Source organism: Lissotriton vulgaris, chromosome 8 (genome assembly GCF_964263255.1).
Source record: "Lissotriton vulgaris chromosome 8, aLisVul1.2, whole genome shotgun sequence".
NCBI lineage: Eukaryota > Metazoa > Chordata > Amphibia > Caudata > Salamandridae > Lissotriton > Lissotriton vulgaris.
The window spans coordinates 668,762,578-668,778,921 of record NC_141696.1 but is presented as its reverse complement, the minus strand read 5'-3'; the positions used below and the strand labels follow the sequence as shown (position 1 = coordinate 668,778,921).

Below are 16,344 nucleotides of genomic sequence, written 5' to 3'. Positions count from 1 at the left end.
GGTGGTCAGGCATTTTTTTACTTAGCCCCCATCCATTGGAACACCTTGCCGGACGAGATCCGTGGTTGTACTAATCTCCGCCATCTTCAAAAGCTTTTTGGAACGCCCCCCCCTCCTCCTCCCCAGGCCTCATCCAACGCCCTCCTTCTCCTTTCCCTGGGGGTAGGAGCGTTTCCGAGACCTCATTTTGTTTGCTTTAGATACTTGCCAAAGTGCCACCATTGCCTACATTACGTTTGTTCCTGTGCTTGAGTGTCCGCCATTTATTGCAGTATTATACCTCTACTTGTACTTTGTACGCCTTTGTAACTTGAAACCATCACTTTTTCCTCCTGTAATGTACCGTTTGCTACCTCTTGTATTTTGTGTGCTCACAATTGTCACTTTTGCCTCATGTAACTTATCGTTTTCTTTCGTATTTTCTTCCCTTGTAATTTTCTCCTCATGTATCATTACTCTTCCTATTGTGACGCGCTCTGACACCTTCGGGTAACGTCCGCGCTATATAAAAACGCATTCTAGGAACCAGTACTTTAACCGGGATGAAAAAACTGAAAGGTCACAAAGGGGCGTGGCCGATGTAATTAAAGGCATGACATAAAACATCTTGCTAAAAATTTGTTCTTAGCATAGTGTGCCGCCCGACTGGTATTTTTTCTGTTTCTGTCATTGCCTCCAGATATATAATACAACAAGTAACATTACAACAACAACAAGTAGGGATGATTGGCTTTGTTAATGGTTATTAGTTGCATAAAATAAATATACAACATGCAAACATATAGATATATTATTGAAAATGTTTTAGTTTGTGTGTGTAAGAGGTTGTGGCATAAGGGCCTGTTCTGCCGACTTTGGAGCTGGGGAAGGAGGTTCGAGACTCCTTCGGCTCAACATCCTGTGATTCTGGGCAAATCCCATATTCTCCCCGTGCCGACATGAAAATAAACAAGCATGGCAGCAGCTTACCTAATGGTACGAAGTCTTTCCTTCACTGCCCCATCTAAGCGAGAACAACCCCAAAGCCAGCCTTTGATGCCTTCCCCAGAATCATTAGCATGCAGACTAACAGGACAGCTCTGCTTCCACTGCAATAAGAACAGTCACCCACTGGTGGCAGCCCTCCTGGTGAGACATGCCTCGCGGGCTGGCACTGACGGCATGGTGGGGAGCGGAGGGAGGGATCCAGGCAAGACTCGCTACCGGACAGCGGAGGGGGCAGGAACAGACAGCGGGGGGGGGGAAGGCAAGGAAAAAAACAAGCACTCACCTGGACTTCCTCCGGCGGCGGTCGGCCGCAGAATGAACAAAAAAAACATGGACGCGAAAACAAAATAAACACCGCCCACAGCTGCATGACGATTTCGAAAGACGCGGAAATCCTAAAATTTGCAGGAACGCCCCTGAATCTGCTCTCAGGATGACGAGCTGATGTCTGTTCAATGGCTAGCCTCCATTTATGGAGCTAGCCAATGGAAACAGAGGCGGGGACCAAAGCCACTCTACTCTTCTCATAAGGTTTTCCCTGCAGCTGCGCAGTGCGCAGCTCGCTAGTCAAAACCTAAAAAAGGAGGAAAATAAGACTCAACAGTGTATTATACAAGGGATATATTACAAATGAGCAGAGAGAGAAAAGGAAAATGAAAACATAAAGATGCTATACCATCCACTTATCGTGCGTGGGTGGCGTAGCAGTTCTGCACATCATCTGCCAGTTGGCCACCACTTACAGTTCAAGCCTGCTGTGTCTGTGCTTCAAAGTTGAGGCAGATACCCAAGGAGAGGTACCCCAGGCCCGCAATAGAGATGGACATACCACGTTCCGTTGGGTTCATCCATTGCTGCTGCGTGAGGTGTCAGCCAAGTTCCCCGGCAGTTTGTGGAGTGACTACCAGGCCTCCGTCAGTCAATGCTGTGTATTGTGAGTCGGTGAGTTGCAGTGTTTCACCCGGTGTCACATCCAAGTCAGATGCAGAGCCTGGAGGGGATAGGGAGCAATCAAGATGTTCCGCCTCCCTAATGGCCTGCTCCCGCTCTCTGTTCAGTTCGGCCTTTGGTGGGCCTTGCACTCTTCTGCCGCCACGATTTCTGGGTGTGCCTGCCAGTTTCCATGTTTGTCGAGAGGCCAGTGAGGTGGTAGATGGGGCGTGTGTGAACCCATTCTGGTCTATCTAGGACCAGGCCTCTTCAGGAGTAGAGCTGAAGATGCTACTGCCCTTGTAGTGAATGTGCAGCCTGGTAGGGTATTGCAATGAATATTGTATCTCATGGTCCCTGAGGTATTTCTTAACGTCCAGGTAGGAGGATCTATGGCATTTACCAGCAGCGTATAGTCCTGATAAATGTGCACTGCCGCATTTTCAATTTGCCTAGGCCCTGATTACCTGGAGGATGTGGTCCCCGTCGCGATAACTGAACAGTCTCACCACCACAGGCCTAGGGGGGTTACCTGGGCGTGGAGGCCCGCCCAATACTCGGTGCACCCTCTCGACTGAAAATAATTTTGAGATCATGCCTTGTAAGATATCCATGAAGAACCAGGACTTCAGGTAGAGATCCATGCTGTGGTCTTCTATTTGTTCCGTAAGACCCACTATGAGCACATTGTTCCTGTGAGACCTGCCTTCCTGATCTCCGACTGGCTCTACAGGTATTCCACCTCATGCTGGAGAGATTTGATCTGGCCCGTTGCCCTGGGTACAGTGAGGCGCAAGGATGCTAGCGCTGATTCAGACTCCCACACTCTTCAGCTTTTAATGATCTTCTTGCAGGAATCCCATTTCCACACATAATGAATCAATCTTGGGGCCTAATGTAGCTTTGATATCAAGTATCGCTGCCAATAGATCATCAAATCTGTGCGAATTATCTATATGACTTACAGAGTTCAAGATCGCAGCCGGCGCAGTTCCCTGCCCCTCTCCCCCCAAACATTCGCCCGTGTTTTTTCATCAGGCAACTGGAGTTGCCCCCTGTCTAATCTTGGTTTGCCCATTTGACACAATGATCGTGCGACGTTGTGTGGGCGAGCACCGGGAATGAAGAGACTGAGCTGTTGCTCTAGTGGCAAGAAGCGTATCTGCGAGCTGCTAACAGGTAATACTTATTAATGTTGGGATATGATATTTTGATGTATGCAGGCAGGGCGCGTAGTTTAGGCAAGTACAGGCGAGAAGTTAGGTCGTACTTATCTGGTAGGTTACCACAAGTGTTGCATCAATGACCCTTTGTGATGGTATTGTCTTGACATACAATGCTTATGCACCCTTTAGCGAGAGCATGTGGTAATAAATATGCGCCTCGAGGGTTAGGGTGTGTGGGCCAGAGTAATGACATGACCAAAGGGAAAGAGGGCCAAAAGGCCGGATGAAATCAAGCCACGCTGTTCCTGGCGGTCTCGTAGACCGCTGTTCCAGACCACCAGTCATTTAGTTGCTGGGGCCCCAGTGAAGATCTCCCTGTGCTGGCCGCAGTACGAGGTAATCGGGAATGAGCAGTCTCCAAGGTAGAGGCCAACCTCTGGCGTGCGACTTAATTGAGCCTCGGCGTCACGGACCTCCCTCCTCGTCAGACACAATAGCAACAGGGCCGAGTAAGGTAATCGCTCCCCTAGGCTTAACTCAGAGGGACTGCAGGAAAGCACAGTAGCGGCAGGTGAGGGTCCACTGGGGCCGCGTGATCGGTCGCTAGCAGAGGCACCAGAAGGCCGTCAGGCTGTTGGAATACAGCACCACACAAGCAGAGGCCTCCACGGGACTCCAGTTCTCGGGCAACGCTTCATCGCTTTGGGCTCACCTCAGTCAGCGTAGGCGCCCGTCCCACTGGGTGCTCGCCAGCAGGAGACAATGTGTTACTCAGTCATCGGCACCGATCACGCATATCCAGGTCACCTCCAATTGCAATTGAGCACCGCGACTCCTGAGCACCACGCTAATCAATGCTGTCGGCAGTCTTCACCGCAGCCAAATTTCAACAGCCAGAGGGTCAACATGGCATCCAGAAATGTTGCGCAGCATACAGCGCTATATGTAGCAGGTAATTACGAACTTTACATAGGATCTTGTGACTGTTCCCATGAGGCACATGGTCAAGACTGATTTTCATATAGCTGGGTCTGAACTGAGTTGGCAAAGTGAGCTAAAGAACGATGGATTCAACCCAGATCTGTGACCGGGGTGAGTGTCTGAAAAGTATCAGCACCCCGTCCATCATCTCCTAGTGTTTGCTATAGACCTCTCCCACCTATTTTTCACAACTCTTCATTTCAGCATCATACCCACTGTAAAAAGCATGATGAGCAGTGTGAAAGGAGTGCCATAGATGTTCGATGGCGTGGTAGTCTAATTTTCTTCTGGCCTAATCAAAAAGCTGTCCAAGCTTTAGAGACCACTTTTGCATAGGTCAGGAAAAGGGTAATGCCATGTTCTACTTTCCTGCCTTGCTTGCCTGTCCTAATATTATATATATCAGTCGATTACCAGAATCCCCAAAAGAGTGAGGCGAACCACAGGAGGCTTCTTGAAGAAAACTTCAGGTTTATTTGCATCGCACTCGCGGCAGGGAAAACAAGGCGCAGCTGCCTCACAAGCTCATATTTGCCAAACGCGTTTCGGGAACACCCACTTCCCTTTCTCAATGGCGTGGTTTCAAGTAAGAAACTTCCTCGTGACTTTTATGTAGATGGTCAACTCCTGCTCCTGGGGAGGAGCTTCGCCGTACCTACGGCTTTCTGGGAGTTGTAGTGTCCTTTGATACCTCCCAAGTGGGTGAGTCAGTTTCTATAAAATAATGTTCAAGTCTTTTCCATCAGGCTGAGACAACCGCCTATGTCTCCCATATCTCGCAGTTTCACTGATGCAAATCGTGTTCGCATGAGCACTCACTGGTTAAGTGCTCGAGCGGCTCTCCTCCCAAGCAGACTGCCAGTTGGTGCTGCAGGTCCGTAATTTCAACGGAGGGTCCTCCTCGCGACCATGGGTGGTCGCAAAACATCAGTCGATTACCAGAATCCCCAAAAGAGTGAGGCGAACCACAGGAGGCTTCTTGAAGAAAACTTCAGGTTTATTTGCATCGCACTCGCGGCAGGGAAAACAAGGCGCAGCTGCCTCACAAGCTCATATTTGCCAAACGCGTTTCGGGAACACCCACTTCCCTTTCTCAATGGCGTGGTTTCAAGTAAGAAACTTCCTCGTGACTTTTATGTAGATGGTCAACTCCTGCTCCTGGGGAGGAGCTTTGCCGTACCTACGGCTTTCTGGGAGTTGTAGTGTCCTTTGATACCTCCCAAGTGGGTGAGTCAGTTTCTATAAAATAATGTTCAAGTCTATTCCATCAGGCTGAGACAACCGCCTATGTCTCCCATATCGCGCATTTTCACTGATGCAAATCGTGTTCGCATGAGCACTCACTGGTTAAGTGCTCGAGCGGCTCTCCTCCCAAGCAGACTGCCAGTTGGTGCTGCAGGTCCGTAATTTCAACGGAGGGTCCTCCTCGCGACCATGGGTGGCCGCAAAACATCAGTCGATTACCAGAGTCCCCAAAATAGTGAGGCGAACCACAGGAGGCTTCTTGAAGAAAACTTCAGGTTTATTTGCATCGCACTCGCGGCAGGGAAAACAAGGCGCAGCTGCCTCACAAGCTCATATTTGCCAAACGCGTTTCGGGAACACCCACTTCCCTTTCTCAATGGCGTGGTTTCAAGTAAGAAACTTCCTCGTGACTTTTATGTAGATGGTCAACTCCTGCTCCTGGGGAGGAGCTTCGCCGTACCTACGGCTTTCTGGGAGTTGTAGTGTCCTTTGATACCTCCCAAGTGGGTGAGTCAGTTTCTATAAAATAATGTTCAAGTCTTTTCCATCAGGCTGAGACAACCGCCTATGTCTTCCATATCGCGCAGTTTCACTGATGCAAATCGTGTTCGCATGAGCACTCACTGGTTAAGTGCTCGAGCGGCTCTCCTCCCAAGCAGACTGCCAGTTGGTGCTGCAGGTCCGTAATTTCAACGGAGGGTCCTCCTCGCGACCATGGGTCGCCGCAAAACATCAGTCGATTACCGATTCGCCTCACTCTTTTGGGGATTCTGGTAATCGACTGAATATATATATATATATATATATATATATATATATATATATATAATCACCACAGGCAATACCACTTTAATATTGCACTGAACTATAATGGGTCTGTGAACAACAAAGTACCCCATAAGGGAATATCACTCATGTTAGACTGGACTTTGCCCCCCTCATCTAGAATACTTTCCTCGAAGTAATATTTATTTTCGGTAGCTTTGGGGCGCCCGCCCTGTGTCCCAGGAAAAATGTGTGCAGAACAGTTAGTGGTCTGATCTTATTTAGTTAATCTATTACACCACTCTGCACTTTCCAAACTAATCAATAAACAAGATGTTTGTAAATAGAGGATTTTCGTAATGGGAGACTGGGTTCTCGACTCCACTTACATTCTAAATATACTGGCTACCATAGTCCATTACTGAGTATGCTAACTCAAGGCAGTTACTCATTGCAGTGTCCAGGTTCCCTAGAGGGATTTGTGAACAATTACAATGAATGCAAAAGCTATATACCCCAATGTAATCTTAACCTTCTCAACACTTTAGTTATTCATTGGGAAAATGATCTTCAAGTTAACTGGAATAATAGTACATTTGCAGCATCATAGAAATGGTAGCACATTAACACAATGGTTGATGATTTACAAGTTTGCTGAAGCCATGCACTCACCGGTAGAGCTACAACCTTTGCTCCTTGTTGTGCTGCTTCTCTGATTAACTTGCATGCACGGTTGAGGTTGTCAGATTTTACAGGAGACACACAAAGCTGAATTAGTGCTAAACGAAATTCTAAAAAGAGAAAACAAATCCAACTGTAAAAACAAAAGTAAAGAAGTTGAGAACCATTCCAAAATATATTTTAATTTAGGTTATGCCAGTAACGGACTAAACAAATGAAGGGACTACAAAAGAGTGCATTCTTTGCATTTAGTTGCAAAATCATTTGACACGCTTGCAAGTCAATACTCGATCTCACTTCATGAACATCAAGTCTCTACACCATAGGTTTTCATCCTCTTTCATTGCTACATGTGACAATTTCTATTAACTTCTGTTCAGGAATAACATGCTGTACATTACAGGTGTATTCTAGTATTAATAGTTGCTAGGAAGGATTGTTTGACTTGTGCGTCTTTACAATTTGCTTCCCCACACCAAAGTTAACCAAAGTCAGGGCCAGCAGTGAGCGTTGTGTCAAAGGCATGTTTCTTCAGGCTATGGGATCATAGACCCTTCTGTACAACCATCCCATTGCTCTGACTCCACACACTGTATTACTCCATGCCCGAGGACAAATGCAGTCCACTCCCGATCTCAACCAAATGAGTAGTGTTGTAACTTTTCAGAAGCCTCAGCATGGTCTGGGCAAGTTCTATCTTAACAAACTTACTTTAAGGCAGAGTCTAAATTGAGGAGACTGAATCCTGCTTGGCTCGCAAGATTATAATGGGAAATGTAGATTTCCCTCAGCTGTGGTGCAGAAGGCTGGCTTAGTATATGGACCAAACATATTTAAGTGATGCACTGCGCACTAATCCTGGCAACCCCCCTATGGTAATTTTAGTGGTCATTGATATCCATAAAAAGCTCTCAAGGTGGTAGCTGTGGACATGCTGTGAAGACACTGAGCTTGGAAGAAAGAGATACTCGAGGTTGCAGCCCGAACTGCCAAGCCATGTCTTCCCTGGACCGGAAACAAGCATCCTGGGACCGGTTTCGGATTCATAATCCTCATCAGCCAGGCTATCTTGAATCCAGTGGCCTAAAGAACGGTGATGGATTAAACCCAGATCTTTTGACTGGGTGTGAGTGTTTGAATGATTCAGATGCTCCGTCCATTACCAACCCCTTTTGTAACCGCTTTTGGCCGCCATAAGTGTGGCAGGGTATACTCAGACGTGAGTCCCTTGCTCACTTTGCCACTGGATTCAAGCAAGCCGGGCTGATGACGGCTGGAATGCCAGAAACCGGTCCTCGGAAGCTTGTTTCCGGTCCAGGGAAGACATGGCTTGGCAGTTCGGGCTGGACTGTTCCCATGAGGCACAGGGTCAGACTGATTTGCATATAGCCATGTCTGAACTGGGGTGGCAGAGTGGGCTAAAGAACGGTGATGGATTAAACCCAGATCTTTTGACTGGGTGTGAGTGTTTGATTGATTCAGATGCTCATCCATTACCAGCCCCTTTTGTAACCGCTTTTGGCCGCCATAAGTGTGGCAGTGTATACTCAGACGTGAGTCCTTTGCTCACTTTGCCACTGGATTCAAGTAAGTTGGCTGAAGACGGCTGGAATGCCAGAAACCGGTCCTCGGAAGCTTGTTTCCTGTCCAGGGAAGACATGGCTTGGTAGTTCGGGCTGGACTGTTCCCATGAGGCACAGGGTCAGACTGATTTTCATAGAGCCATGTCTGAACTGGGGTGGCAGAGTGGGCTAAAGAACGGTGATGGATTAAACCCAGATCTTTTGACTGGGTGTGAGTGTTTGATTGATTCAGATGCTCCGTCCATTACCACCCCCTTTTGTAATTGAATAGATAATTCAGCATAGCCATACCTTTGGAGTATTTAAATGCCTGTTATGTATAACTTACAAAGAATATGTATAACCAGCTTTGTTGCAGTGCCTACAAATGCAGGGGAGTGACTCCATAACTCCAAGGGAGATTACTTTGGGTGTCCTTGATGCCCACAGGTCTGTTGAAGAACCTGGAAGAAACACAGATCCCTAAGAAGACTTGTAGAACAGCAAGACCAGGAGCAGCAGGAATCTTCCTTGATGCAGTCTGGGTTCCAACAAAGTACAGAGAACTCCAAGAGTCCAGACGATCGAAAAGTGATGTGGTTTCCGTCCGGAGTCTCGTCCCATGACAAATCTAAGGAACCACTCACAGGTCTCCCCTTAAGTATCATAGGGAAAGGGTTGGAACAACTCAGGGGTCCCTCCTAAAGGAGGGGCTGGACAGGAATGAGGATACCTCCATGTACTTTGTTCAATTATGCGATGGAGCCAAGGGCTTCCGGGAACAGGCTCAAACTAGAGTATGAAGGGAGGGCATCAAATGTGCCCTTCAAAGCAATAAATATGCCCTACAAAGCAGTCTGCTGATGCTGACAAGCACCCCCACCCAGTACAATACACCAAGTCCTGTCTGGGAGTTGGTCAACCCCTGTGACAGGAAACCTATTGTTCTACCAGCCCCTGCTCAAGCTTGGCTCAGCAGCAGAAGGGCAGAATCATGTATGTGGTCGGCAGCAGCACTAGCTTGCTCTCAGACCCTGAAAGGCTTTTACCGGGAGTACATGGGCTACCCCAAGGGAGCACCCCCAGTACATGGGATCATATTTCCAACACTGGAATCGGTGTTGGGGTTTGATACCAAACATGACCAGGTTTGGTGCAGCCACTATATAGTTAGTCATCTAGTAATGCCTGATGTCCACTATATGTTTTAAAATGGCTGACCTCACTGACAAAGCCTGGAGAATAGACTCCAGGGTTTGTAGGGGTGTCCTGCTCAAGGGGGACACCTCCACACTTATAACCAAGCACCCTGCCCTCAGGACTGAAGAGCCTACAACAGGGGTGACTTATAGGTTTTAAGAGCAGTGACCTCTGATATAAGGAAATGCATATCTGCTGTGAGAGGTGCAAGCACTAACTCACACAGGCTGCAATGGCAGGCCTGTAGTCACAGTTTAAGTGGACTCCCATGGGTGGCAAACGACATGCTGCAGCCCATGGGAGACCTCTGGTGTACCTATGCCCGAATACCTTAGGACCATATACTAGGGACCTGCTAGGGTACACCAGTAGCCAATTGCAGATGTAAAAAAGTACTTATCATGGTCAATATAGGTAGAAAGCTCAGTGACTGGGGTCCTTATTAGCAGATTCCTAGTCAGACTAGGTCAAAAACATACTGACACCAAGCAAAAAGTGGGGGTAAAAATGAAAGCAGACACTACTTTCCTACACGTACAAGTAACTTACCTTTGGTAATGCCTTAAGTGGTAGAAACATGATCTAGCCGCAGATTGCTTACCTGTGAATTTCCAGACGCCAGGCTGGATCCAGAAGATTTTTCTTAGCAATACCCTTGCGCACCGGTAGGGGGGCATTGGTAGAATCCTTGTGACGTCAAATGGCATCGAGTTCATTGTGGTGACGACCGAATTGTCTATATATGAGACACCTCGGCGTGCAGACGTCAGTACTTTCCACACCAGAAGCATGGAGCCATGAAGTTGACTGACAGTGGTGCGTTAAAATAACTATGGCCCTGAAGGGGAACAGCTCTGACATGATTAACTGATCCACAGTGCGGGGAGGATGGGTGGGTCAGTAAGGAATCTGCGGCTAGATCATGTTTCCATCAGATATGGCCTTACCGAAGGTAAGTAACTTGTCCATCTGATAGAGACATCTAGCCACAGATGCCTTTCCTGTGAACAGATACCCAAGCAATACCATCTCTGGAGGAGGGATTGCAGAGAAGTTTAAACAAGAAAATCCTGTAGGAGCGAACGGCCACTGAGGCCTTCTCTACGGACCCGATTGTCCTGGCAATTATGCTTGCCAAACATGTGCAAAGATGCCCACGTTGCCGCCTGGAAGATGTCAAGAACCGGGACACCACGCTGGAGAGCAAGGGTGGCAGGTTTAGCTCTGGTGGAATGAGATCTGAGGCCATCAGGAGACTGTTTCTTTGCCAAAGCGTAGTAGATCTTTTTTTTTGGTAAACATATTTTATTGATTTTCATTGCAGCAAGCAGATATCCCCTGTCCCAATAGTCACACTTCCCTCTCCCCCATCAAATAAGTATCTACAGGCACAGGTATATGTCCACGCTACTGACAAATAATGTTCATGTCTTATGTTCGCCATGTTCAATTAGGAATCGTGGCATATTTTATTGATTTTCATTGCAGCAAGCAGATATCCCCTGTCCCAATAGTCACACTTCCCTCTCCCCCATCAAATAAGCATCTACAGGCACAGGTGTATGTCCACGCTACTGACAAATAATGTTCACGTCTTATGTTCGCCATGTTCAATTAGGAATCGTGGCATAGTAATTACCAACTTACTTGGCAAACAACCAACATTGGTAGTCTGTTACATTTAATTAAACAAACCCCTAGGAACCCCCCCATCCCCCTAGCCCCCCTCCCTCCTACCGGTGTGTTCCAACTATTTACAACAATTCAGTATTATAGAGCTTGTGTTGACAATCAGTCAGGATACACGTTTTGTAATGGGCGTTCCAGCACCCCATCTCATCACAACCCACTAGACCCTATTGTCCTCAGTCGATTGGTTAATCAGCGTCTGAACCAGTTCTTCCCATGCCCTTGCCGTGTCTAGTGCCTTATCATTATTCTGGCGTCTCGCCTGCTGGAGACGAATGGCCCCTTCTCCATTAGCCCATTTGATCAACTCAGTTCTCCACTTTTTACTGCTAGGTCCTTCCTTCGCCTTTCAGCGCATCGTAATTTCCCTTTTTTGCCAGTACTAGGCCCATATCTATAAACTTACTTGTCACCTTCGTCTTGGAGGTGTGAGAGAACCAGTGCAATATACATGTAGCCATATCAAAGATCAACTGGCGCTCCGTAATCAAGTTTAGTAGTTCCCCCACCTCCTCCCCAATAGTTCCCTAGCTTCGGGCACCCCCATAACATATGTTCTAAGTATGCTCCTACTGAATTACCTCTAGGACACATCACATCCCTAACATTATAATATTTCATGATTTTACCCGGAGTCAAATACGCCCTATGTATTATAAAGAAATGTACTAGTTGGAAGTGTGTGATGAAGCGGGCGTTTGGTATGAGCTTAGTTTTTGAAAGGCACGCTGAATAAAACTCCCATAATTTTAATTTACTAATAAGTGTTGCATGTTTTCGTACTAAATCAACCTAGAGTAATATGCACCAACACAAACACACGGGTCTAATTATTTGTGCTCTTGTCAGGTTTGTCATTCACGTTATAATAATGCATTTACTTTGTCTTTCGTTAGTCATTTATTAAATTGCTGCTGTTTCAAATAATGGCATGAGCTTTCTTTGAATTTGCGTTAGTCTATGTCGTGTCTTTTCATGTGACTGTGCTATGTTTGTCTTTTGTATACAAAGCTAGGTAACACAGACTACTGGGTTAATATTAGCAAAGGGGTGGGTAACAGAATAATTATCTCTTGAATTAATTGAGGTCTTGTGTTTCCTTGCATACTAGAGTCATGCTAAAAGAGGCCTGCGGCCTATTTGTAAAATGGATGTCAGAATTCCTGCTAGAGTTGGGCCTTGCACAGCAACGTAATGAAAATAAAAATATTTCTTCAGAGTAATTCTTTGAAAGACGCTCGTGGAAGCAAGGCTGTGCGGAGCACTGAATAAACATTTACTTGAAACATTCATGGTCATAAGGCAGGATATGTGGCGTGGAAAGGCTTGGACGGAGGAAGCTACTGAAGGCTTTGCTTAATGTTTCTAAATTCGGAAGAGCCTGTGACACTCTAGTTAAAGAACAATACCGCCCTTGAGGAAACGTGGTTTCTGCTAGGCGAAATGCAAATGACAACATCGGACGACATTGTTTGTCCAATCCTGTTTCGTGTTGCTCGAATATTTGTAATCTTTTAGTTAGGTTTAGATAGGAAAAGGGTATAAGAATGCCCCCTTGGAAAGAGCACTGCTGGCTCGTTCCTGTGCTCCAGAGATGCTGCCGGTTTTCTGACTCACGTAAGATCCAAAGATACTTTGCTAATTTTCCCTTTAGGTTTCCTTTAGCTAATGTTAGGGAATTAGGGTTTAAGGATTTTTCTTAATGTTTGAGCACTTCTCATGCTGATTTTGATTCGAGCTGACAGTCAAATGTGCCTTTCAATTAAATAATTTGCTTGATTAAAAAAATGCTAATAAAAGAGTTTAAATCTTAAAATGCACTTTGCTTGTTAATAAAGTTAATAAAATATATTTTTAAATGACAAGCTGGTCTTGTTAGTTTCTTTGAGTTACCATTAGTTAATCCATTGCCTATGTTTGACTTAATTAAATGTTTATAAAGTGTTTCAGAATAATTAAGTCATATGATTCTGTTGGTCAATTCACGTCTCAGCCATTTTAACTTGGTGTAGAGTAGTTATACTGAGACTGAATTTCCACTGGCCCGCTGGATCAAATCCTTGGTAGCAGAGGATGGTTGCTATGGTAACTGACATGTTACATGGTAATTACATAGGATAACATGTTTAACATATGTTAAGTTTTGTCTAGTTGTTATTCGTTGTCTAAAGGTTTTTTCCTGCAGTGCGAAAATTCCTATGTGTCGGCCGACAGAGTAGTGTGACAGGTTAAGTTACACAGTTCATTTGTTCTGTTTCAAATTAGTGGTACTGAATTATCACTAAGTGTTGTGGATGTACAACACAAGTTTAGGGATTTTAGGAATGACAGGTTGCATGAATAGTGAGGTTTGCCAATAAAATTGTAGCTCTGAGTATAGGGACTACGAGCCCGTTTTAAAACTCATTGCGAAAAGAGTAGTAGGATTTTTCCGAACTTGTGTGAAGGGTGAGGTAGCGTTGTCTATTCTTACTGGCGTTTTGGGATTTCTATTGGTTGGTTAGTTAAAGTCCTGCCAAAGATTTCATGTATGCGTGAGTAGGGTTTCCGTATGAAAGTTGTAAAACTATTTTGTGAAAATAGCGTCGTCTATTTCTCGAGAGCGAAATCTTGAATGTCTGGTAAACCTATTACTTTGTTTAGCGAAACAGACAAATGGTTTGTTTTTCTGTAGTTATTAATTAAAATCCATTAAAAAGGATTGTTTAAAATGGCGCTGTGAAAATATTTTGTGAAATAGGGGTAAGTTTACGGAGTGACACTGATACGTGCAGCCTTGCTTCAGCGGCAGTATACGTCACAGGGTTCGCGCTGCGATTGGTTGACATACGTCACAGCAAGCACGCTGATTGGCTCACGTGACCAAAACGAGCTGTTAGCTGATTGGTCCTTTCCGAAAACAGGATTCTCATTGGTTGAGCTAGGTAGTGACGTTGCTTAACCTGATTGGCTTGTTAGTGAGTTTCACGCACGGATTGGTTAGAGTAGCGGAACAACAGAAAAACATTTACGATCTTTTCTAAATTGTACGGAATAGTTTAAAAACATGAGTTATTGGTATAAAGAAGAGAAAAAGCCTTCATGGTTTCAGAAAATTAAAAATGTATTCAATCCGGACAAGAAAATTAAAGCGCGTGGTGGAAAATTACTTCAAAAGTATTAAACACCTGCAGCACATATGGAAGGAGAATATGGTTATCATACCGTTCTCTGGTTTGAAAATTGGATGCAATACACCAGGAATGATGGTGTTTTAGCCTGGCCAGAAGATGGGTCATTTAATGTTAAGGTTTTGAGAAACTTAAGAGATAAAATGATGGCTCTTTCACCAAGACCCAGACCTACTCAATTTGAATCTTTGGTTGAATGGGAAGTTGAAATGATGTAACTAGAGCGAGAAACATTTGGAAATCCAAGAGCCTTAGATAGAGAAACCCATCAGGATAAAGTGCGTCGTTGGAGGAAAGGAGACATGTATGAAGGATTGTATCCAGTTTTAGAAATGGTTGTAGGACAATCAGGTCAAAAGAATTCTCAGGAGAGGAGGAGCTACGCGGACATCCAAGATGGTCGCGTGAGCAGAGGGCTCCTGAGACCCGCGCCGCCCTCATGCATCTATCCTTCTGATATCCTGATTATTTCGATGGGCTTTTGAAGTTCTACTTCTGCTGATCCTTCTACACTTTTTAGGGCTGAGATCGGATTTCGGGAACCATTTCTACGTCGTCCTTCACTTTCTGGCCTAACCCCGGACGGGACCGGGGTCTCTGCTGCTCAGGCTGGCCGAGACGTAACTCAACAACAACGGTCGCCGAACAGCTGCTTCACCGGTGTCATTGTCACTTTCACTTTCGGTTTCCATTCTACCGCCTAATTGACTGCCTTGGACGTACTCTTCATCTTGAACCACAGTAGCCTGACCCGCGGTTCGTCCTGGCTACAACCCTGGTCTCGCAGGCTACAATTTTGGGCAGAAGTGCGGATTTGGCGACCTACAGATCGCTGCCATTTACACCAGGTCCAGAAAGACCCTTCGGGGCGCTGCTTCCAATATGGCGACTAAACCCGATACTGAGAAGCGCAAGACAAAGGTGCCGACTCGTGGGGGCTCGGTTCAGTCCAATGTCATGGACCGCTACACACAACCGAAGGGCTCCCCCAGTGCTGCTGGCCGTAGTCTTGAAGACTCGAAGACGGACCTGGCGGCGACGTCGGAGGTATCCCTCCAGGATCTCATGGCCGCCATCGCTGGGATCAAGACGGACATGGGGCACCAGTATGAGGCCATCGTCTCGAAGATAGACACGGTGGCGGTTGATGTCACCCTCATAAGAGCGGACTTGGCTAAGACCAATGAGAGGGTCAAAGCCTTGGACCTTAAGGCCTCCAGTCTTGTCACCGACATGACGGACGCGCAGTCGGAGATCGGCAACCTGCGGTTATCGCATGATCTGATGGCCAGACGTCTGGAGGAGTATGAAAATAGGGCCGACGGAACAACATTTGCTTAGTCGGGGTACCTGAGAACAGCGGTGATACTTCTGTGGATCTACTGGTCGAGGACTTAATTGTGACTCCTCTTGCTCCCGCAGGCCTCAGTAAGTTTTTTGCGGTCGAGTGTGCGTACCGCTTCCCGGGTGGGCAGACCAAGCCGGGGGCTCCCCGAGGCCTATCATCGCTAGGCTCTTCCACTTTCGGGATAGGGACGCTATCCTCCAGGCCTCTCGTAGACATGGTCCACAGAAATACGAGAACTGCTCCATTTCTATTTACCCTGATTTCACTCCTCTAGTGCAGCGGCAACGGACGGGATTCCAGGGAGTGAAACGTCGATTGCGGGACTTGGATTAAGTATGCGTTGCTGTTTTCAGCTCGACTTCGTATTGAGTACCAGGAACGCACTTTCTTTTTTGACCGACCGGACAGTGTTGGCGACTGGTTGGACTCGTTGCCTAAGGAAGACACTGGGAGTGGAGGCCCCGAAGGCGCGGACGGAGGTGCATCGGCACAGGAGTGACATTTTGGTTCTGGATGTCCGGTTTTGGGTCGCATTTATCGGCAAAGTTTTGTTTACATTTCTTATTGCTTAGGCCCGGGGGTGGGGCGGGTGGGATTGTCTCTCTTTTCCTCTACTCCGG

The 16,344-nt window shown here is 46.4% G+C and overlaps 1 protein-coding gene across 1 annotated transcript in view; it reads right to left on the bottom strand.

Annotated features, from left to right (window-relative positions):
- Positions 1-16,344, bottom strand: part of NIT2 (nitrilase family member 2) — a 502,164-nt gene that overhangs the window by 450,063 nt on the left and 35,757 nt on the right. The window contains exon 2 of the mRNA XM_086934539.1: positions 6,747-6,865. Coding sequence (XP_086790665.1) covers positions 6,747-6,865 — 119 coding nt within the window. The remainder of the gene's footprint in view (positions 1-6,746; positions 6,866-16,344) is intronic.